Source organism: Syngnathoides biaculeatus, chromosome 14, assembly GCF_019802595.1.
Source record: "Syngnathoides biaculeatus isolate LvHL_M chromosome 14, ASM1980259v1, whole genome shotgun sequence".
Classification (NCBI taxonomy): Eukaryota; Metazoa; Chordata; class Actinopteri; order Syngnathiformes; family Syngnathidae; genus Syngnathoides; species Syngnathoides biaculeatus.
The window spans coordinates 17634450-17658427 of NC_084653.1; the positions used below are offsets into that span (position 1 = coordinate 17634450).

Sequence of the window (23978 nt, forward strand, 5' to 3'; positions counted from 1 at the left end):
ACGCCTCAATTAAAAAAGGTTAAACGGTCGCCGCAGTGAAGATGTAAATATATTTCACTAATACCTCACTTTCAAAATATAAGTATTCTCAAGTATAACAAAAGGCCAAGTGCTATAAACACCCATCATTGGTCTCGAAATAGGTAAGGCCATGAAGGTTTGTGAATGTGATTGGTTACGAATTGGGAGGAAAAAAAATTTGGATTTTCAAGCGATCCAATTACTGGGTACCTGAAACAACACTGACGCACACAGTCACCGCCAACATGGATGCTTAGCATCATAAACAATGTTAAAAAAGTGAGATTAAAACAACCTAATCTTTTCGAAGCTACACAAGCACACACTCCTATCTGGGGTTTTCTCAGATTCCCACAATATGAATTTTAGCTCAAATGTCTAATTAAATTTCAAGAAGCTTTGGGGGGAAAAAAAAATTCTGAGGAGGAAATTTGTGGAATGAAAAGTCTGTTATATGACCTGAAGGGTCTGAGATATACTGATTAACTTTTCCCTTTAAAGTTTTCAGTAATATCTGCAGGTATGCACACTGCTGTATGTACTAGTTCATGTCAGAAGAAATGATGCTAACGGAATTAGAGGGGCAATCATATCAACCAATTAGAAGAATTTTCAGAATAGCCTACTAGATGTAGGACGATGCATTTTTTTTTTTTTTTTCAAGATTTGTGATGAGCATAGAAATGTACTGTACTGTTTACTAGTTTAGTTTGTTCTGATTACTTATTGGAAAAACAGGAGGTCAAACCAGGGAGGACATGCAAGTATATTTTCAAGCACAAAAACAGCAAACCGTGCAGAAAAGCAAAATGAAAAAAAAAAGTGCCGTTGACTCACTCATATTCTCCTCCTCATCCATATCCATGGTGACGGGTTTGTCCTGACCTGAGAGCGGCCTCAGCGCCACTGCACCTGCAAATAAGAGGACGGCTTGAGTGATACACACGCACTTCCACTGATGCAAAGTAGTGATTTGCATTGAGTGGCTCCTCCAGTCATGTTGATTTGTAGTGTGACTGAATGCGCCCGCACTGAACTACAGTATATACACATTAAAAGAGGACGGGGAACAGTGGGTTCAGACTTTGACAAGGTATTGTTTCACACTGCTGGCTGGAAGACATAAATCTAATCATGGAGCCCTTGCTACACAATATAACAATGAAATGTTATTTGAGGTAAAGGTCAATCAACAACACTTTCCAAGCAAACTAGCAAGTACTATAGCCTCTATTTAGGAATTGTACAACAATAGATTTCTCCAAGACAAGATTTCCCAATGGAAAACAATATAACAAAATACGACCACCCCCTTGGTCCATTGATTGTTAATAGTTGACCCAGTAACAATCCACACAGACACAAAGTGAAAAAGAAAATTTTCAGCATTCAAATTGGGCTTTATTGTTTACTTTATCATAGTAAGTTAAAAATGACAGGATATTATCTGGACTTGTTTGATAATTGCTAAGGCAATTCTGGTATTAGTCGAACGAAATTAGATCCGTGCATAGACCCCCCTCCAAAAAAAAAATTATTGATTGAAACTAGAAAACACAAATTTAGATATGTAATTCAGAAGAATTAAAATGCAATTCCGTGTTTACTGAAAAGAGGATAAAAAGGTTTGTTTACAGTGGGGTTCTACTCATTGCCATTGGTATAATGTTATTTGTCAGGCAGAATACTCACATCTCCAAAACCACTCAGGAAATTTAAAAAAAAAAAAAAAGTCTATATTTCAAGTTACCAAACACTACATTATGAAAGTTGGTATATACCTTATGTTGCTAGGATACACTGTGCACCAACGTCACAACTCCCCCAAATAATGTTCAATCACTAAATTGAAAAACAAAATGCTAATTTGATCACACTCTCATTGTTTGGATTACAATGGTACACACAAAGATGGTGCCACTAGCTGTGCCTATGAAAATGTGGTTGTGGTGAGCCCTCTAGACGGGAAATGGCTTTAAATCAACCGAAGCTTATGGCTGTGGGTAAATACATCATCCCAAACTCTTCAGAGGCCCAAGAGCCTTCAGTGACCCAAAAGAATAAACAATGAGCCGACTAGTTTGTCTGACAAGGGGATATTCATCTCCACACAAATTTACCGTCAGGGCTGACAGGTATCCTTCTGCAACGAAACACTACAGCTACCATTTTTTTTTTTTTTTAAACAAAACAGGCAAGCTCAAATGCATCTAACCTATTGTTACTCATTTTTGTCCAATAACATCCAGTCTTTCTTAATAGTTGGTACTTTCAATCTTGAGGAGAGACAATGCTGCCAAGCTCCTGCAAAGGTATGAAGTGCTCAACAGTGACTGGTAAGAAATTTGCTGCCAAACTCTTCTCAACCTTTTAGATTGCTTGATATTTTGTATAAATAACAGGCAGGCCAACGTGAGGACTAACCAAGAACAGTGATTTGTGAAAAAAGTATCAAATTGACCAAAGTTGGAAATATGCTTGTTTGCCATTGAAATGGATATTTATTGGAAACCAGGGCTTACGACGCAAATTATTATTATTTTTAAATATGCTGTATGACAGTGTTTTTCAAAGAAAGGACATCCAGACACACAACTTGAAAGGTCACCCCAAAAAAAAAAGTCCTGGAGCCGACTAACGGAAAGTTAAGGGCGGAGAAAAAGGAAAAGACAGAGGAGAACACCAAAAAAAAAAGTGTGAAAGATGACTGGATGATACAAAGCAGATTGTGCTGATTCCATTTGAGCTCTGTTTCGCCTTCCATCAGTGGTCCCCTTTCAGAGTCACACACTTGCCTAAGCTAAACTAAATGGTTTAATTATTCCGGGCTAATGGGGGGTGACAGTAAATATGCTAGCACAATTATCACCCTATTAAAGATTCATATTGCGAGTCCTAATTGAAAATGAAAAGGTAGGGTGAGGAGGATGAATGGGAGGGAGAAGCTCCAGCCGAGTGGAACACATTCATTTTTAGCTGCCCCCCCACAACACAGCTAGTCTGAACCACGTAGCACACTCACAGCACTGCACAGTACTTACTCATTAGGCAATAATGCATGATAGTACATCCAATCTGTTGTCTGGAAATTTAAGTGGTCTGTAAAAGTGTTGCGATGGGGTGGGGGGGGGGGGGAGTCAAGGCATGTACAGTACATGTAGTCATATACCAAACACTTCACAAAGTCAAGTGACTGACTTGATTTCGACTTGAACAGCATGACAAATCATCGATTTATATAAAAATCTCACTATATGTGAGGAAGACCCCAAATAATCCATACAAAAAAGTAGAACCTCATAAATTATGTGTAATAATGTGAAATGACACGGAGGAAAAGTATTGAACAAGCCAACTTGTATTGATTAAATAGTTTTTTTTAAAAAAAGCCTTTGTTCACAATCTCAGATTCAAGACGCCTCCTATATGAAGAAACTAGTCGCATGCATTACTCTGGTATGATTTTCTGTGAAGAGAAGCGGTCTTCAAATCTTGAAGATTCTCTGGGCTTCTGTTATGAACCTTGAGTTTCAGTTCTTTCCATAGATTTTCAATTGGTTCTCGCTTGTAGTGAGCAGGTGGGGTAGGATTAGAAATGAGCTCATTAAGACGGACAGCCAAAGTTGGATGTTTTGGAGACAAGGTTAGAGAGAGCAGACTTAAATGGTTTGGACATGTTCAGAGACAAGAGAGTGAGAATATTGGTAGAAGGGTGCTGAGGATGGAGCTGCCAGGCAAAAGAGCGAGAGGAAGACCAAAGAAAAGGTTGATGGATGTTGCGAGGGTGTTAGAGTGGAGGATGCATGAGATTGGGTTAGATGGAAAAAGATGACACGCTGTGGCGACCCCTAACGGGACAAGCCGAAAGGAAAAGAAGAAGATTGGTTGAGCCATTCTAGCAGCTTTATTTTTTTCCCCCCTATGAAATTGAGAGTTTCCTTGACAGTATGTTTTGGATCATTATCCTGATGAAATGTCCATCCTTGTTTCATTTTCATCGTCCTTGTAAGAAAGACAGCAGATTTTTGTCAAGAATGTTTCAGTAGATTTGCCCATTCATCCTTCCTAAAAGAATTACCGCTACCATTTGCTGAAAGCAGCCCCACAACATCATGGTCCCATACCTGAACTTCACTGTTGGTACAGTGGGTTTACGGTGATGTGCAGTGCCATTTCTCCTCTAAACGTGGTGTGCAGTACGGCATTCAAAGAGTTCAATTTTGCTCTCATGAACCAGACTATATTCTCCAGTTATTTAATTGCCTTGTCCAAATGTTATTCGGCAAACTTTAAACAAGCTTTGATGGGTTTTTTTTTCCCCCCTAGCAGTGGGGTCTTGAGTGATGAGTGTGCATACATGCCATGATGGCAGAGTGTATTACTCACTGTTTTCCTTGTGACAACAGTCCCTGGTAATTCAAGGTCTTTTTGAAGTTCTCCAAGCTATTGGACAACTCTTCTGATTATTTCTTTTACTTCTGTTGCAATTCCTCGGTCAAAAATCTTTGGAACAATTAGTTTGTGATGGTCTTGAGACAGGTCTCTAGTCTTACATATCACAAGATGTGTCTTGATTCACAACTTGGCAATGAGACCTTTTTGTAGGCCATCAATTAGGACTGAACCCGCTGATATTCATTTGCACTGACAAGGGGCTGGATTGCTGTTTTGATAGTGATAGATTTTAGGTGTTGTCTTGGCTTTCTATTTTTTGGATCACTTTCCTTAATGTGTTCGGTGCATTTTTCCCGTCACTTCACATTATAACACACAACTTAATTTCTAATCTTATTTGTTCCACTTTCTTTGTAAATATGGATTACATGAGGTTGGTCCTAACATTTGATAAAAATTTGTGCTTTCTCATTTACTAAAGTGGAGCTGTGAATTTCCAAATTAGAGCAAGTAAATACAAAACAGTACAACGTATTATGTCATCAAATAAGGTGATTATTAAAAAAAAAAAAAAACAGGAAAATATCAAGTAATTCTTGTTTTGATCATATTGGTAGAAGCAAAATCATGCATTGTAAAAAAAACATTACACTATACATAGGTTTTCCAGAATTTTGAGGTGAACTTTGGGGGTGCGTATTATACATGAGTGTGCATTATACACAAGATAATTAATTAAGGTACATATCCCTGCTGTATGTGGACAGCTGCATATTGCAGGCCTTGGAAAACCACTGGTGCTGACATAAAAAGGAACGGTTCTCACCAGTTTGTCATTTAAATTGATATCCTCATATTCTTAATCGATTGTACATTTCAAAATATACATCAAGAAATGAGGTGAGCGTCAAACCTAGATATCGTTTTTAGAAAAACTTGCATACCGTCCCTTAAAATTGAGTCACTCATGGGGCCACTGCACATGGTTGCTTTCCGTGACAAAGCTGTGAGACCTAAACAAAAATGGTGTCTGTTTGAAAAATAAGACCGTTAAAAGGTCACAGACATGCAATACTTTTATGATTTCTTGCCCTTATCAAAAACTAGAAGATTTAAACCAAACCATCAAAATGCATGTCGAGAGCTGTCGACCATCTCCCAGCAAATGAACTTGTGATACTGCGTCATCAGATTGCTAGAGGGCTTGGTTCCAGGTAATTCTGAGTTGAGCCACAGGAGGCAGGGAACAAGAGGAAGATGAGAAAAAAAGATGAAAAAAAAACTAATTTAATCTGGCACAGTCAGAGGGACTGTGGGGAAATGCAGGGGTTTTGATTTGCCTCTCATCCCCCGCTTGTGCTGAGAAGGCGCGACAGAGCCACGCCGCCATGGAGGGAACACCAGCGGAGGCAGACTGGTGGGGGAGGTGTTGAATGCGATGGAAAGGTGAAGGTGAACAAAGGATAGAAAATGAGAAAGACTGAAAATCCTATTGCGAGTAAAAGAATATCATTATCTCTGGAAAAACAAGATGATGAAAAGGTCTGCCCTTGGCATGTTGCAAGGTTTAAACCCGGCTCAAAATAACTGACAACGGATGCCATAGGTGGGATATCAGAATTGCTGGCAAAGTGAATCTACACCTTGTAAAAAAACACTAGCAAATCAAGATGAAATCCAAATGTTAAAGTGCACGACTCAGCCATCCATTCCATCGTGTGCAAACTAAAGCTTTGCTCAGGATGAGCCAATGCTTAAGTAAATTATTTTTTTCCCTCACAGAATAATCAAACTAGGTTCATAATGTTTTGAAAAAGAGATAATTATAATCATACATGTCATCATTAATATACCACATCAGTAGAATCCTTCCCAAATGTATGGAGCAATAGTCGAAACGGGATAGATAGTGGAGCCTTGAGAAAAGAGCTGAATATGTTCGTGACCTGACTCATAACTCAAAACGCATCTCAAATCCTTATTGAAATAAAAAAAAAGGAATGCCATTTATCCTTTCAAGCCCCAAATAAAATTAAGTGTTTTTATTTCTTATTTTTTGCAAGAAATACCACGCTAAAATGTATTTTAGAAAAAATTAACAATGTCAGTGGGATACAATGAAGACATTTATTTTGCTTCAATTCAGTCTTACACCTCACAATACATGTCAGAGCAAATATGAATCATGAGGTCAAATGAAATGACTAAAGAGCTCAGAGACAGAATTGACCCCTCCGTAGAAATTGCGTAAGCCGCGTCGCTGACCAATCAGAGCCCAGAGATCTGCATAAACCATGCCCCTTGTTGGCGTCCGCCATTACCTCAGACAAAGTTGCATGGTCCAGTATAGCTTTTGTTAGCGTTTTATCACGTATTTGGGTTCCTTAACAATAGATATGGTTAAGAGGTGTAGTCACGGACTTTGTTATAGTGACGACAGGTATCCTGATAGGCTAGTTGGTGGAGTTCAATTCATACCCTTTCCAAAACCGAAGACCGAGTACGAAAAATGTCTTTGATGGATCAAACTTTGTGGAAGACCGCATGATCAACTGAATCCATCTAAAATCAACCGGAACAGAAGAACGAGTACGAAAAATGTCTTCGATGGATCAAACTTTGTGGAAGACCGCATGATCAACTGAATCCATCTAAAATCAACCGGAACAGATATGTTTGCTCGAGGTAAGCCCTAGTTTTGATTTTCAATACATGTCTCATATAAATGAATTACCAGTTCTTCGCTTGCATAACATAGCTACGTGTGAATGATTGACACACTTGGTCTGTGTTGAGTGATACTTTGCGAGGAACTGACTGCACAAACGTGTCTCTTTGTTGGCGGCTAGCGAACTAAGCTAAACCGGACTAGCGAGTCCTAAAAGCCTTCGACATGCACTGAGACACAAAAGCTGAAGGAAGGATGTTTGAGGACACTAAAGTAGTGATTGTTGTACTCGGTCGGGACTTACGTAGGTTTGGCACTAATTCAAGAATAATTATTGAGGGGAGCGCGTGACGTTACACAAAGAAAACGAGAGAAACAACTCGTAAATCAAGCCTCGCCTTCTTCTTTTCCTTCATACGGCGGTTCACAAACGGCTATACAGATACACATACAGATTCTGCACACAAGTGTGATAGGTAACACGAAAATAGGAAACGGTCAATGACGAATTCGTCTTTGGGTTATAACATATTATATTATGTGGCTTCTCAGTCTTCCTCTGACTCCGGAAAGATCTTGCGCTAATATCAATGGTTTCTCCGTCGATATGCATGGAAACACCATTGAAATACCCCACGCTGAAATATTTGAAGCCCTGCTGTCTGCTCTTCAACGATATTTCACTATTCGGTAAGAATGCGAGTGAAAAATCTCGACTTTTCTTCCTGCGACGCCATTTTGTCTGAGGTTAGCAACAGTGGGGTGTCGTGCTTCAGGAGGCGTGGTTAAGTGCCCTGTACAGAGGGGTCAATTGTGTCAAGGGACCAATGTGGCTGAAGTTAAAAGAAAAAGATTTCTGCTACATTTACGGTCTCTACGGACACAGTGGCCTCCATAATGCTTAAATGGAAATGTAGACATCCATTTATGGTTAAAGACTCTACTTGGGGCTTAAGTTGCAAACTACTATTGAATTTCCGGTGTACTGCTTTTCCTCCATCATTTTTTACACTGCGGTAAGACCAGAAAGTGCCTAACCCTCGGCCCAGCTGAGGAACCCACGACTGTTAGCTACACTGCATTAATAACATACCGTACTAAAAGATGTATTAAACTCCATCATGTTACCCCTTAAGCCTTAATTTATGAATGTTAAATACATCCAAGTATTTTACATAGAGAATGCGACCACTTCTGAAGATAAAGTTAAAAGAAAAAAAATTATAATTTCAAAAGTTTTTATTGGATCCAATAAAAAATATATAACATGTAATATTAATTTTAACCTAGGGAGGCAAGAACTTCTTTGTCTGGTGAGTGCAGATTTGCATCTTCAACACAGGAATTATTGAAATGTTGAATTTTATTAACAAGACTAGTTTATTTGCCATTTTTCACTCGACGAAGAACTTTGTAAAGTAATTCTGATGGCAAAGCAGTGGCCACTTTAAGTCTTTAAAAGATGAAAATGGCTGAGAGCTGCAGTGTGACGCCATGAGGAAAGAAAGAGGGAAGGTGTTGTTCTGTGTTCCATACTTTAATATCTGACAGTCGGTCATTTATCATCGTGGACCGCTGATTGCGAGAGAAGGGAAAGGTGTAGAAAAGCCGAGCTGGAGTATCAATATGAATTTTTATTTGATAGCTTTTGCGTGAGATTGCATTTCAGGGGGATGGCGAAGTCAAGGTTCACTGAAGCATGACAAGGAGATAGCGATAGACCAAGAGAAAGGGCAGGTGAGCCGTAATGGTGTGCATGCGTATGAACACATTTGCTCGACCCATACCGTCATACATATAACTACCTACATTATTCTATGACCAATTGTGAAGTCATGAGTCAATATTTAATTAAATTAATTAATTAGTTAATTCATCTTCCGCTCTGTTAATTAAAAAGAAAAAACAGGGTTCCTCGACTTTTCGACGGACATGATGTCAACTGGTGTCAAAAAAGGGGATATAGGCATATAGCGTATAGACTATAAATTTGGCATACGGTGGGATTTGGACTACCAAACCATTGCGATAATTGGCTTCACCTCTGTGTGAAAATGGTTTGAAGCACATCTGACCACCACCCTGGAAGCAGTATTTTAAAACTAGATCTCCATGCTCTCGCAGCTGCTCATCAATTACAGGGGAAATTTAGGCGTTAGGATAACTTGCTCAGAGTCCACACCAGCCACAAGTTACAGATGGCTAACACTTAGCCACTTTTATAAATCAACAATCCTTGCCTCCATGTTGGTGAATTCGCTGCAAAACTAACAAGGTTCATTTTCACAAAAGTAACAGTAAATGAGCGAAAAGGCATGGTAACCGCTAAATTAACAGGCACATGATAATTAGAATATATTTAACACCACGAGAATAAGTGTGTACAGTGAAGAGAATAAGTATTTGAACACCCTGCTATATTGCAAGTTCTCCCACTTAGAAATCATGGAGGAGTCTGAAATGTTCATCGTAGGTGCATGTCCACTGTGAGAGAGACCATCTAAAAAGAAAAATCCAGAAATCACAATGTATGATTTTTTTTACCAATTTGTTTGTGTGATACAGCTGCAAATCAGTATTTGAACACCTGTCAGCTAGAATTCTGACTATCAAAGACCTGTTAGTCCGCCTTTAAAAGTCCAGCTCCACTCCATGTATTATCCTGAATCAGATGCATCTGTGTGAGGTCGTTAGCTGAATAAAGACACCTGTCCACACCATACAATCAGAAAGACTCAAACTTGTAACATGGCCAAGACCAAAGAGTTGTCATAATTCCACTAACCGTGTTTGGAAGAAGACGAATGATGAGTTCCATCCCAAGAACACAATTCCTACTGTGAAGCATGGGGGTGGTACCATCATGCTTTGGGGGTGCACATGGGACAGAACAACTGCACTGTATTAAGGAGAGGATGACCGCTGCCATGTATTGTGAGATTTTGGTGAACAACCTCTTTCCCTCAGTCAGAGCATTGAAGATGGGTCGCAGCTGGCTCTTTCAACATGACAATGACTCGACAGACACAGCCAGGAAAACCAAGGAGTGGCTCCGTAAGAAGCATATCAAGGCTCTGGTGTGGTCGAGCCAGTCTCCAGACCTAAACCCAATTGAAAATCTTTGGAAGGAGCTGAAACACCGTGTTTCTCAGCAACAGCCCAGAAACCTGTGTGATCTAGACAAGATCTGTGTGGAGGAGTGGGCCAAAATCCTTCCTGCAGTGTGTGCAAATCTGGTGAACAACTACAGGAAATGTTTGACCTCTGTAATTGCAAACAAACGCTCCTGTACCAAATATTAACATTGATTTTCTCAGGTGTTGCAATACTTATTTGCAACTGTATCACACAAAGTCGTTAAAAAAAAAAAAATCATACATTGTGATTTCTGGATTTTTCTTTTTAGATTATCTCTCTCACAGTGGACATGCACCTACAATGAAAATTTCAGACCCTCCATGATTTCTAAGTGGGAGAACTTGAAATATAGCAGGGTGTTTAAATACTTATTGTCTTCACTGTAGATGGTCCAATTGTAGTGGAAGTCTGGATTAAACCACATTACAGCGAGTAAACAACTATGAATGGCAAATTAGCAGGATACAAATATTTACTGAGCAGTTCAGAAAATGGATGGATGGCCAAATTACTATTACTGTGTTAACATAGGTTAGTGATAGACTAAAGTGCCTTAAGACAAGTATACAAAAGCCAGTTAGTCCTCTGAAGTTGTAAAGTTTAGAGCTTGATGAAAACGGTTTGCTGTTTAATGCCAGCAACCTCAACAAATCTGAACAAATGAGATGTCACGAGACGAGGACCCCAAGGATGATGACCAGTTTGAAATTTCTGTCATGGCTCCTCAATTTAATATGACTAACTCTGCAATCATTTACAAAAGAAAAAAGCAAAATTGAATATATACCACAAAGTGAACTAACTAATCTCAATGTGAAGCAACTCAACACTCAAACACAAGTAGACCACTCCCTCTTTCCCTTGATTGATCGGCAAATGTAAAAAATTCTGAATTCTGAAAAAGTCGCCCATCTTACTGGAAGGGATTATGTTCAACTTCAGATGTTCCACTAGAAATTCGTCCCAGGGACCCACAAACTGGACTGTTTCACGAGTACTCATAAATCATCAGTGAGTGGCTGGGTGGCAAGAAGAGGCTGCTGTAGACTGACGACCTCATAGCACGTCGATACAGACAGATATCCAAACATAAAATATGCATTTGTGTGGGTTGGGAAATCTAATAGCCACAAAGGAAGTAGCAACAAGATTCTTCAAATACAAATATACATTTTTGTTTCTCAATCATATACCCATATGTCTTGATATCTATTTACTTTTTTTTAATGCCAAGTGGACCCCTACTGCTCTGCTGTTTCCCTGAAAAAAAAAACAAAACACTGCATGATGGGGATAAGAAGGCATCAATAGCTTCTACCTCCAGGGAGACCAATGGTAAACATTGGTTCCAAATAGCTTTATATGGTCTGGTTTACAGTATATCGTGCAACTTACAAATTATATGGCGCTTGACAAATAATAACGAATGCTAGACAGATAAGGTAGCTGTGGCTGCAATAAGACATGAAAGACCTACGAACGGAGAATGTAATTAACCAAAAAATTTGACTCAGTGTTGTGCTCTCTTGTACTGAAACATAATTCTATTATGACATGACTGTACTCCCCCCCCCCGTTCTGAGACATGACCCCCAATATATTACCTTATATGGATGTAGCAGTTGACAGTGTTCCAGCAGCAATATAATGAGGCAAACTGGTGATTTACCGTGAAGTTTAGATTATGTTTCACAACTGTTGTACATCTTTAATCTCTAGGGCTTTAACAAAATACTACACCATAGTAGTTAAGAAGATTCTGTTACGCTTTACATTTCAAGACACAAGCGATTGCTCTGGTGATTTTTATTTTTTTTTACCTTGACTTGCAAGCAAAAATTCTAAAAACAATGCCTTATGGTGACAGCAATCTCAACTCTTTTAACTATAAAAAGCAGTTTGGCAGAGAGTGACTAATCCAAAAAACACAAAAAGTATTCAAGCTGTTTAAATCTGCTTACAGTTGACGTTTACCATCAAACTAAACGTAAAACAAAAAAATTCTTTGCCTGCAGGATTTTTGCTTGCTTAATGCAAACACAAAATGCAAAACGTAACAAAGAAGCTCAGGGAAAGCATCAATAGTCTTATAACCATTTCACCAAAAGATATGAACATAAACAGTGACACAACACATGCAGACAATTTAACAAAACACTATCCTTTGCAAAAATAAAAATGAAAAAAATTGTGTCAGCCTACTGCGCACTAATGAGTGTCGTTTTCCCATATATTTGTACTCTATTTCTGTACTCTACTGCCTCTTCTGGTTGCCACAGCACACATACCAGAAGAAGTGCAATGGGGGTCTGGAATTCATTAGTGGTATTTCCATTCTTTCAAAGGAGGAAGATGAATGAGGAATGAATGTGTTGAGTTTTAAGCAGAACAAATTAAAGCCATAACTCAAAGCACCACTGATTGATCGGACATGGTCAGACTAAGATTTTTACTTTTATGATGAATGAAGGTCTTGTTAGCGCACAGTTGTTTTCTGCTCATTATTGTACATGATAATCTGTTGACAAAACTTCACTTTGTGTCGCTGCCCATATTCTACTCCTCGCCACCGTCCCACTACTGCTGGTATAAATCCAATACCAGCCTTCCCAGTTAACATATTTAACTTCTCAAGCAGTCAATGATAGTGAATGTGTTAAGGCTAGTAGTGTTAGCTTTGGCGATCAACATGAACCTAACCTCAGTCCATGCCCATGTCTCCAGTTGACCACAAAGACCGTTTTGGTGTTTCCTTTTGTCGTCATTACAACATCCTGTCTCAGAGAGGATGTTTCCGTGATTAAGGTATTCCAGTACGCAACTAAAAATCAACTTTTGTTCCGATTTAGACGGGTGAAAACTTTCCGTGACTTGCGCAAGTGTCTACATCAGGCCTCAGCAACCTCTTTGAGGCTGAGGGCTACTTCGTGCGCACCAATCGTATGAAAGGCGACTTGACCTGTTTGTGGCAAATTTCAGACTCAGTGCATTACACGTACATAAAATATTTTTGTTTCAATTCATTGGAGTAAATAACATTACAGGTATTTTTCAAATTTTAATTAATGTAAGCAAGTCAGATTCAAAATTTAAAGCACAAATAATAGGAATAATTTGTGGCCTATGGTATTTTTAGAACATACCTCACGGGTGCCTTATATGGTCCTCGCGGGCTACCATACGCCCGCAGGCACTGCATTGGTGACCCCTGGTCTACATGTAGATGGCGCCCCCACACAGCGGCGTATGTCAGATGCTGTTTTAGTAGTTCAAGATGCAAATAGCTGTTACTGGGCACAATGTATATGCTTTATCAAAACACATCCCATCTTAACCATGAATCAAGTCCTCCAATTCTACAAAGAAACATGATGACACACAGTTACGCTCACAAATGACACGCTAACATGTGGACACTCAAAAGAACTGGAATACAAATACAAGCAGAAATTACCTGTCATTTTATGAAAATGTTAAAATATTGCATGAGGGGAAAGGAGGAAAAACTAAGTCCTACTATAATAATGGAAAAAAAACAGATCATAGCTGACCAGGGTCCAAAATGAGAACACATCTATAGTATGAAGGGTGGAGGGGAAAAAAGGGAAAGCAGAAAGAAAGTGGACAGAGACAAATGACCAAGGGAAATGGTATGTGAAGGAGAGGCTGCCATGAGACAGTCCTCTTCAGTATTCTCAACGCAGACTTATTGGCCCACCAGGCAATCAATGCCTGCCTCACACATTCAAAAACATTCATGCATCCATTATTTAAACCGCCTATCCTCACCAGGGTTACAGGTGTAGTGGAGCCTACTCCAGCTTTCTTTCGGTGAGAAGTCTGATTCTCGTAGAGCCTGAAGTGGTCATTAACCAATGGCAAGAGCACATACAAACATCTGCCATAAAACTTTTAATAGAGGCAAGTCCGTTTATTTCAATATTTTGTTTCAAAAAGTGAAACTTGTGTTGTACTAGTCCGCCACGCACACAGTGAAATGTTTCAAGCCTTTGTTTCAATTGGATGTTTATGGCAGACAAAAAAAAAAAAAATGAGTATCATGACAGATTTCAACATTGTAGTCTCCTAGTGTGCATCATTGACAGAAAAGGTCTCGAAAAGAAATTGCAAAAGAAACATTTCAAGTGACACAAAGGTATCTGAACCATTTGGAATTTCTTAAATTTCTACATATATTGGTCATAAAATGTGGTCTGATCATCTAGATTAAAAGAATAAATAGTCTACTTTAACTAATATCACACAATTGTGTTTTTTTATATTATAAAAAAATGGAAAAGTAAGCCAACCTCAAAAATATAATCTCTAGAAGAGCTAGAAAAGAGACGGGTATGAGCCAACCTTAGCCAACCTGATGTTCAGTCAAAGAAACAAGATAGGCGGTCTGGCAGAAACCTGTTTTGGCTACTAGAAAACACATACAAGGTTAGAATTGTCTGCTGTCAAGAACAATTACGTGACATGTAACGAATCTTTGACCTGTGTAAAAAGTTGACAAAAGTATTTCTAAAAGTCTTGACGTTCAGTCCATGCTTACAAAAATACTCAAAAATTGAGAAAGTACTGTTGCTTTTGTTCCAAGGAATGGCCATCCGATAATGACTATAAGAGCACAGCACAGAATCCCCAGTAAGGGGAACAAGAACCCTAGAGAGTCAGTTAAGATTAAGAAAAAAAGTCACTGGCTCATTTGACAACATCTGTTGACAAATCTGCCATATGTAAAACATTAAACAAGAGTGGGGCTTATGGGTGAAAGAGGCAAAGGTAGAAAAGGTTGAAGAAAATTCGAAATCTAAAAGTCTAAAACCAGTGCGAAAATAGTGTACGGTGCAAATCAGAAAGTCAGAAGAGGAATGACAAGGAGAAATTTGGGAGATCATTGTTAACCATCTGCGTATGACATTAGATCATTGAGTGCTACTGTCACCATCCTCGAATCCCATTACTTTCTTCAATAAAGCTTTGGCAGCCCGATGATTACTTCATCAAAGAAGATGACATTTTAATAGAAATAGCTTTTTTTGGGTGGAGTGGGAAGAGAGGGGGGTTGATGGACAGAATAATCCTCTCTTCTGCTTTACTGCTGACCAGGTAATACACCATGGTGGAGTCCATATATAGGTCCCGGCACCCTAACAGAAAAGGGTTGGGCTTCTGCCAAAAAGGCTCGAGCGCTGAGAGAGAGACGAGAGAGAGAGAGAGAGAGAGAGAGAGAGAGAGAGCGAGAGCTCATCTCGAGCCGAGAGATCGCGATCGCTCTCTCAGCTCCTCTCTTCTATCTCTCTCTCTCTCTCTCTCTCTCTCTCTCTATCTCTCTCTCTCTCTCTATCTCTCTCTCTCTCTCTCTCTCTCTCTCTCTCTCTCTCTCTCTCTCTCACACACACACACACACACAACTAATCAGCACAAATGTAAGCACTTTTAAATCCATTACAATCAAATGTCCAGCTAAGTCCAGATTCTTGGATGTCACTAAAAGATTATCCTGATTTGGTAATCGGTGCCTTTGGAGAGATAAAGTGATTTTGCCACCCCAAATTTTGGAAATCGGTCTGGGCTGACAATCATAAATGATATACAATATTTTCAAATGCAAATCTCTGGTGCTGCTGAAAGACACACAGTTGTTTGTTGACATGAAAACAAATGTGAGCCAATTAGCAAGTGATTTAAAGGTGGTGTTGGAAACAGGTAGCGGACCAACTGGTTGTATCAAGCCTTTGTAAAACAGGTCCCAAAAGCATAAAAAAAACAAACAAAAAAACAATAAAATTGATAAGCAGAAGAGTTTTAAGTGTCAAATAAGGTAACAGTTTGCCTAGTTTCTTCTGTTGTATCCTTATATTTTCCAGTTTGGTACCAGAAACAGAAAAGGCTCCATCCCATCTATGCTTCCACCTAAGACTTCTGTACATCCAGGTGCAGCTGGTCAGGTGACCTGAGGCATCGGGAAGGGACATAGGAATGGAGCAACTCAGAAACTTAAGACGTGGCAAGACCGTTTAGAGATTTGAATATGGATAGCATAATCTTAAAATGAATTCTAAAATGCAGAGGCACAACTATCGGAGGCAGGCAAAAAAAAAAAAGTTATGTGCTCCCCTTTTTCATCTTCCAGTTAAGAGAGAATACCTTCTTATCTGGGGGTTTAGGCATAAAAAAATGCATAAAATGTTAGAATACATTTAAGCTTGAGATTCAGATTGCTGAACTGGTGCCATTTGATGGATGCATTCAAGAAGATTTTTTTTTCTACATTGCTTTGCAGAATCAGTGACAGCCAGGAGAGTAAGTGTAACTGGGACGTGATGGAGTCCCAGTTGTATTGGCAAGTGTATTCCTTGTGCTCATTCCTGCTTCCCATTTGACGATTCAGTTACACGGCAACTACACACAGTTATTAAATCATCGAATTGTACAAACAGTTGGGATCAGAGTTGTTGAGCCGTCAAAATTGCATGAGTGAGGCAGCCAGTCAAATCCTAAATGGCATGTCTCATGAGTATTGGCTGTTACAGTGAAACACATGTAGCTAACAAAGACAACATGCAATTCCAACAGTGAGAAACAGTTGACTTCAGATTGTAAAAAGGAGACTGGTTAGTGGCTTTAGAACAAAAAAAAAAATCTTGCAATCTTTTCACAATGTTTTTTTCTTTTCAAGGTTGCTGGGCACCTGGCACATGTCTTTTCTCCCTGTGCCTTAATATTTCTGTGACAGCTCTGATTTATGACACAGCTAAACACAAAGTGCCTCTGGGGATCCGGGTGTATGGCCAAGTCCAAAGATGTGTGAATGTGTGCATTAGTAAGAATGTGTGCAGCTTGTTGACGAATGTTGCGGTGTGCTCAGTGCTCAAGCAACCAACAAAGTGCCTGTGGAACTTTGGAAAACTGACACCTGAATATGATGGTGCTGCATCGCTTAGTATTTTAGACCAGCAGTTTATAAGAAGCAAAAGATTAAGGGCTAAATCTCATTTTGTCACGTTGTTATCGAGAGAGAAATGCCAAAACATTTTAAGTTGGACAACTTCAGCCACCTCACACTCTAAGACAGTATGTAGTGTTTATGTACCCTAGATTGTTGTCTGAACACCAGGTTCGTCTCTGTAGGCTGTCTTATCTTTCTGAGATCAGCCTTACTACTGTTGTGTCATCTGCGAATGATATTATTATTATTGTGGACTGGGCTGCTGTCAAAGGTGTAGAGACAACACAGGAGGGGGCTCAGCACGCAGCCCAGTGGTGAGCTGATGCTCAGTGTGTGGGTAGAGGACAGGTGGGAGCCGGTCTATTGGTTAAAAGGTCCTTCATTCAGGTGCGTGTGAGAGAAGGCAGGCTTGGGACGTCTAGTTTCATCAACAGAATATCAGGTATTATTGGGTTAAAGGTTGAGCTTTAATCCACAAAGAGCTTCCTCGCGTAGCACTGCGGTTGTTCCAGGTGTCTCAGCACAACTTGCAACACTATAGCGTTGGTGTCCTCAGTTGATCTCTTCAGGCGGTATGCAAACTGGTGGGAGTAGAAATTGGGGAGTAGAGTCTTTGGATTGGTCTTGTTAAAATCCCTGGCAAAAATGTGAGCGCCTTTGGGGAGGGCTGGGTGTTTCCAATCTGATCAAATTTTCGTCAATCTTTGGAAGCACAGTTGGAAATGTATCTAGTGAGAAAAATCATGACACGCTAAATAATTGTTCCAGCTGCTCTAAGTGGAAGACCACAATGGGATGTTAAGTCCACTATAAATCTTTATGAATTTTGAAAGACACCTAGTCAATGTTTAAAATAGCAACGAAAAGCACAATGTCCGTCATATCATGTCATGGTTAGTTTTTCACCAAAAACTCTGGAAGTTTTAACACGTGAAAAAAAGATGACACGTTCTATTCAGGACAGCAGTGTGGAGTGAATTATAGGTACAGATAGGGTTCATCAACAAGCTGACCCTGGTCCAGCTTACATTGACATGTTGAAGGACCCTCAAAGAGATCATTAATCTGCACTTGATGGGAGTATCTACTGTAGCGTCATGGTACTGAATCTGACCTCACTGTCCCAGGGACAAAGGGATGAGATTTTATTCTAAGAGTCAGTGACACATCACCCTACCCATGATTGTTCCTTCTATCTGACCTTGTTCATCCAGATAGTATGAGCTACTAACTCTCAGGAGGTCTTCAATAGCTGGAATGACTCTACATGGTTTAAGTGATGATGTTTTTTTTAATTATTATTTTGCTTAAATTGCATAATATATTGCAATTGAAAAACAAAAAACACGAAATAAGATATCTTCAGATTGCAATCAATTTATTCCAAATGTGGACAATGTGGACACATCAGATATCACACTGTGAATTTTGCATTACCCGCATGACATCAAAATAGAAAAATTGGGAATGTATACACCCCTGCGTCTTCGCATGTTCCACAAATAAGGACATCAAAAATGACTAAGTCAGTCAAAGGCAAAGCATAGAGCAGTGGTAATCAATGATGTGCCCATGGGCGCATGGTTGCCCACGAGAACCACTTAAGGCGCCCGGGAGGCAGTTCGAAAGATGGCACAGGTCACAAGTTATTATTTGTTATTGTTTTTATTATTTGTGCTTTAATTTTTTAATTGAATTGCTTACATTACTGAAATTTTTAAAATAATGTATAATATTAAGTATTTATATGATTATAAAGTAATGCAGCCCTATGGGGGCACAAACCAGTGCAATCTGTAGGCCGGTCCCAAGCCCGGATAAATGCAGAGGGTTGCGTCAGGAAGGGCATCCGGCGTAAAAACTGTGCCAAACAAATATGAGCGTTCATCTAAAGAATCCCATACCGGATCGGTCGTGGCCCGGGTTAACAACGCCCGCCCCCGGCACTGCTAACCTGCAGGACGTCGGTGGAAATTCAGCTACTGTGGGTCGAAGACAAAGAAGAGGAGGAAACCGGATCCAGCGTCAGAAGAAAAAGAGGAATACACAGAGCCTACAACTGAGTGTAGGGACTTTGAATGTTGGGACTATGACAGGAAAAGCACAGGAGTTGGTTGACATGATGATTAGGAGAAAGGTTGATATTCTGTGCATCCAAGAGAGCAGGTGGAAAGGTAGTAAGGCTAGAAGTTTGGGTGCAGGGTTTAAATTATTCTACCACGGAGTAGATGGGAAGAGAAATGGAGTAGGGGTTATTTTAAAGGAAGAGCTGGCTAAGAATGTCTTGGAGGTGAAAAGAGTATCAGATCGAGTGATGAGACTAAAATTTGAAATTGAGGGTGTTATGTATAATGTAGTTAGCGGCTATGCACCACAGGTAGGATGTGACCTAGAGTTGAAAGAGAAATTCTGGAAGGAACTAGATGAAGTAGTTCTGAGCATCCCAGACAGCGAGAGAGTTGTGATTGGTGCAGATTGTAATGGACATATTGGTAAAGGAAACAGGGGCGATGAAGAAGTGATGGGTAAGTACGGCATCCAGGAAAGGAACTTTGAAGGGCAGATGGTGGTGGACTTTGCAAAAAGGATGGAGATGGCTGTAGTGAACACTTATTTCCAGAAGAGGGAGGAACATATAGTGACCTACAAGAGCGGAGGTAGAACCACGCAGGTAGATTATATTTTGTGCAGACGATGTAATCTGAAGGAGGTTACTGACTGTAAAGTAGTGGTAGGGGAGAGTGTAGCTCGACAGCATAGGATGGTAGTATGTAGGATGATTCTGGTGGTGGGTAGGAAGATTAAGAAGACAAAGGTAGAGCAGAGAACCATGTGGTGGAAGCTGAAAAAGGAAGAATGTTGTGCAGCCTTCCGGAAAGAGGTGAGACAGGCTCTCGATGGACAACCGAAGCTCCCGGAAGACTGGACGACGACAGCCAAGGTGATCAGAGAGACAGGCAGGAGAGTACTTGGTGTGTCATCTGGTAGGAAAGGGGAGAAGGAGACTTGGTGGTGGAACCCCAAAATACAGGGAGTCATACAAGGAAAGAGATTAGCGAAGAAGAAGTGGGATACTGAGAGGACTGAGGAGAGGCGAAAGGAGTACATCGAGATGCGACGTAGGGCAAAGGTAGAGGTGGCAAAGGCTAAACAAGAGGCATATGAAGACATGTACACCAGGTTGGACACGAAAGAAGGAGAAAAGGATCTCTACAGGTTGGCCAGACAGAGGGATAGAGATGGGAAGGATGTGCAGCAGGTCAGGGTGATTAAGGATAGAGATGGAAATGTGTTGACTGGTGCCGGTAGTGTACTAAATAGATGGAAAGAATACTTTGAGAAGTTGATGAATGAAGAAAATGAGAGAGAAGGAAGAGTTGAAGAGGCAAGAGTGAAGGACCAGGAAGTGGAAATGATTACTAAGGGGGAAGTCAGAAAGGCACTACAAAGGATGAAAACTGGAAAGGCAGTTGGTCCTGATGACATACCGGTAGAGGTATGGAAGCAATTTGGAGAGATGGCTGTGGAGTTTTTGACCAACTTATTCAACAGAATACTAGCGGGCGAAAAGATGCCTGAAGAATGGAGGAAAAGTGTTCTAGTTCCCATTTTTAAGAACAAAGGGGATGTTCAGAGCTGTGGGAACTATAGAGGAATAAAGTTGATGAGCCACACAATGAAGTTATGGGAAAGAGTAGTGGAGGCTAGACTCAGGACAGAAGTAAGTATCTGCGAGCAACAGTATGGTTTCATGCCTAGAAAGAGTACCACAGATGCATTATTTGCCTTGAGGATGCTCGTGGAAAAGTACAGAGAAGGTCAGAAGGAGCTACATTGCGTCTTTGTGGATCTAGAGAAAGCCTATGACAGAGTACCAAGAGAGGAACTGTGGTACTGCATGCGTAAGTCTGGTGTGGCAGAGAAGTATGTTAAAATAGTACAGGACATGTATGATGGCAGCAGAACAATGGTGAGGTGTGCCTTAGGTGTGACAGAGGAATTTAAGGTGGAGGTGGGACTGCATCAGGGATCAGCTCTGAGCCCCTTCCTGTTTGCAGTGGTAATGGATAGGCTGACAGATGAGGTTAGACTGGAATCCCCTTGGACCATGATGTTCGCAGATGATATTGTCATATGCAGTGAAAGCAGGGAGCATGCAGAGGAACAATTGGAAAGATGGAGACATGCACTGGAAAGGAGAGGAATGAAGATTAGCCGAAGTAAAACAGAATGTATGTGCGTGAATGAGAAAAGTGGAGGGGGAAGAGTGAGGCTACAGGGAGAAGAGATAGCGAGGGTCGACGACTTCAAATACTTGGGGTCAACAATACAGAGCAATGGAGAGTGTGGTCAGGAAGTGAAGAAACGGGTCCAAGCAGGTTGGAACAGCTGGCGAAAGGTGTCTGGTGTGTTATGTGACAGAAGAGTGTCTGCTAGGATGAAGGGCAAAGTTTACAAAACAATGGTGAGGCCGGCCATGATGTACGGATTAGAGACAGTGGCACTGAAGAAACAACAGGAATCTGAACTGGAGGTGGCAGAAATGAAGATGTTGAGGTTCTCGCTCGGAGTGACCAGGTTGGATAGGATTAGAAATGAGCTCATTAGAGGGACAGCCAAAGCTGGATGTTTTGGAGACAAGATTCGAGAGAGCAGACTTCGATGGTTTGGACATGTTCAGAGGCGAGAGAGTGAGTATATTGGTAGAAGGATGCTGAGGATGGAGCTCCCAGGCAAAAGAACGAGAGGAAGACCAAAGAGAAGGTTTATGGATGTGGTGAGGGAAGACATGAGGGCAGTTGGGGTTAGAGAGGAAGATGCAGGAGATAGGCTAAGATGGCAAAAGATGACACGCTGTGGCGACCCCTAACGGGACAAGCCGAAAGGAAAAGAAGAAGAAGATGATGATTATAAAGTATATGTTTTGTTATTTTGGAAGTTTGCCACAAACAGGTCATGTAGCCCTTCAGATGATTGGTGCTCATGAAGTAGCATTCAGGCTCAAAAAGGTTGGTGACCCCAGGCATTGAGCATTAAGTTTGGAATAAACATGCTACATTAGAGTCGTTTTGATTATTAAATAAGCAAAACAATTGCCCATAGCATGGAGTGGAGTACAATGGACTCTCGCTATTCACATGGGAAATGGACCTAGCTTAACTGTGAATTGTGAAAATCAGTAAATAGTTCACAATCTCTATAAATATAAAGGGAAAAAAAAGAAAATGTAACGTATTTTCCGCACTATCAGGCGGACCTAAAAGTCTTTAATTTTCTCAAAAGCCAACGGCGCGCCTTATAATCCGGTTTGCCTTATGTATGGATCAATATTGAGCCTTTAGTGTGGCTCCATTTAATGGATGCATAATGTAACCCCAGCCTTTACTGTAGCGTCTATTCAATGCACCTTGTAAAGCGGTGCACCTTACATACAAAAAAAAAAAAAAGTTAAACTAGGCCATCCATTGAAGGTGCGCCCTATAATGCAGTGCGCCTTATAGTGTGGAAAATATGGTAAATAAGTAGTGGATTGAGGAAAAAAACTAAAACCCACAATTCAGCATGGAGTTCGATGAATAATGTGCGAATTATCTCATCTAAAGGGTGAATTTTTGCATACCAAACAATGAATACACAAAGGTCCATTGTAATGTAGAGCATTAATGTATTTTTGTCATCTATTTATTATTATTTAACGACTTAAACACGAGCACAACTATTTCTTGGAAGCGGGGATAGGGACGTAGCTCTACAGTATATCGTGAAAAGTGATAAACCAAGAGTACGAGAACTAAAGTCTGCCTAAAAATGTTTATAACTATCTTAATAGTTTTAATTATAAATACACAAAATACTATGATATCCTGTGGTTTTTGGGCTCCTGTCACAAAAAAAAAAAAAATATATATATATATATATATATATATATATATATATATATATATATATATATGTACTGTAGATTCATTTGTGAACAGAGAACTGCAAACTGGCAGGGGTTCACTATACAGTACATGCATTAAGTCATATTTGGCCACCTGGAGATGCAGCGTAAATATATCCAGCAAAAACGATAGCTTACAGTACCGGATCTCTTGTAGGACTGAGAAAGTGCCACTTTTAGTACCCCGGTGATAAGGGAGGCTAAGAAGGAGGGGCAATAGAACTGTGTAACGCTGATAGATGTAGTCAGTCACACAGCAAACGGAGCTCAAGGGAGGATCGGGGACAAAAAATGCAGCATCAGCAGCGGTGGACTTATATGGCTCAATGGAGCAGGCTTGACAAAAGAAGTGGGGGCTGAGGGTAGAAGTGGCGAAGTATCAAAGCGAGCGCCTGCCCAATATTGCTGGCCAGATCTGGCTGACTTGGTCATTACTAACTTGGCTGTGTGCCTTAATCCTCAGAGGAAGAAACAGAGACGCTGTCCCTGCTCCCGGCATCGTATTATATCCACTTAAGGGATAGTATCATATGGCCACACACCACATATGCTGGATAGTGAGAGCACCAAAGTCAAGCGCCTTATACTGTAGCTCAGAGAAAGTCATAAACTCAAAATGTGTGATATCTGCTGTCCTCAGTGGTGGGAGAAAACCTTTGATTCCAGATTGTCTAGGAAGTCGCCTTTTTTTTTTTTGATGGGTGAAAACATGGCAATAAAGACTGTTGGGTAGATACACATCTGGACCGATAGACACGCATTTGGAAAAAGATCAGTTCTGGGAAGAAAGCTGTGATTTAAGATTTCCCTGAAGGCAACATCTGACTTTTGAGAAATTGTTGTACAATGTAGCC

General features: G+C 40.3%; 1 protein-coding gene across 8 annotated transcripts in view; it reads right to left on the minus strand.

Moving 5' to 3' along the window:
- Positions 1-23978, minus strand: part of adarb1b (adenosine deaminase RNA specific B1b) — a 118514-nt gene that overhangs the window by 21989 nt on the left and 72547 nt on the right. For all 8 annotated transcript variants that reach the window (XM_061842684.1, XM_061842689.1, XM_061842687.1 and 5 more), the window contains one exon: positions 859-933. Coding sequence is in view for 5 of the 8 variants with exons in the window: in XM_061842683.1 (XP_061698667.1) it covers positions 859-933 (75 nt within the window). In the remaining 3 variants the exon portion in view is untranslated. The remainder of the gene's footprint in view (positions 1-858; positions 934-23978) is intronic.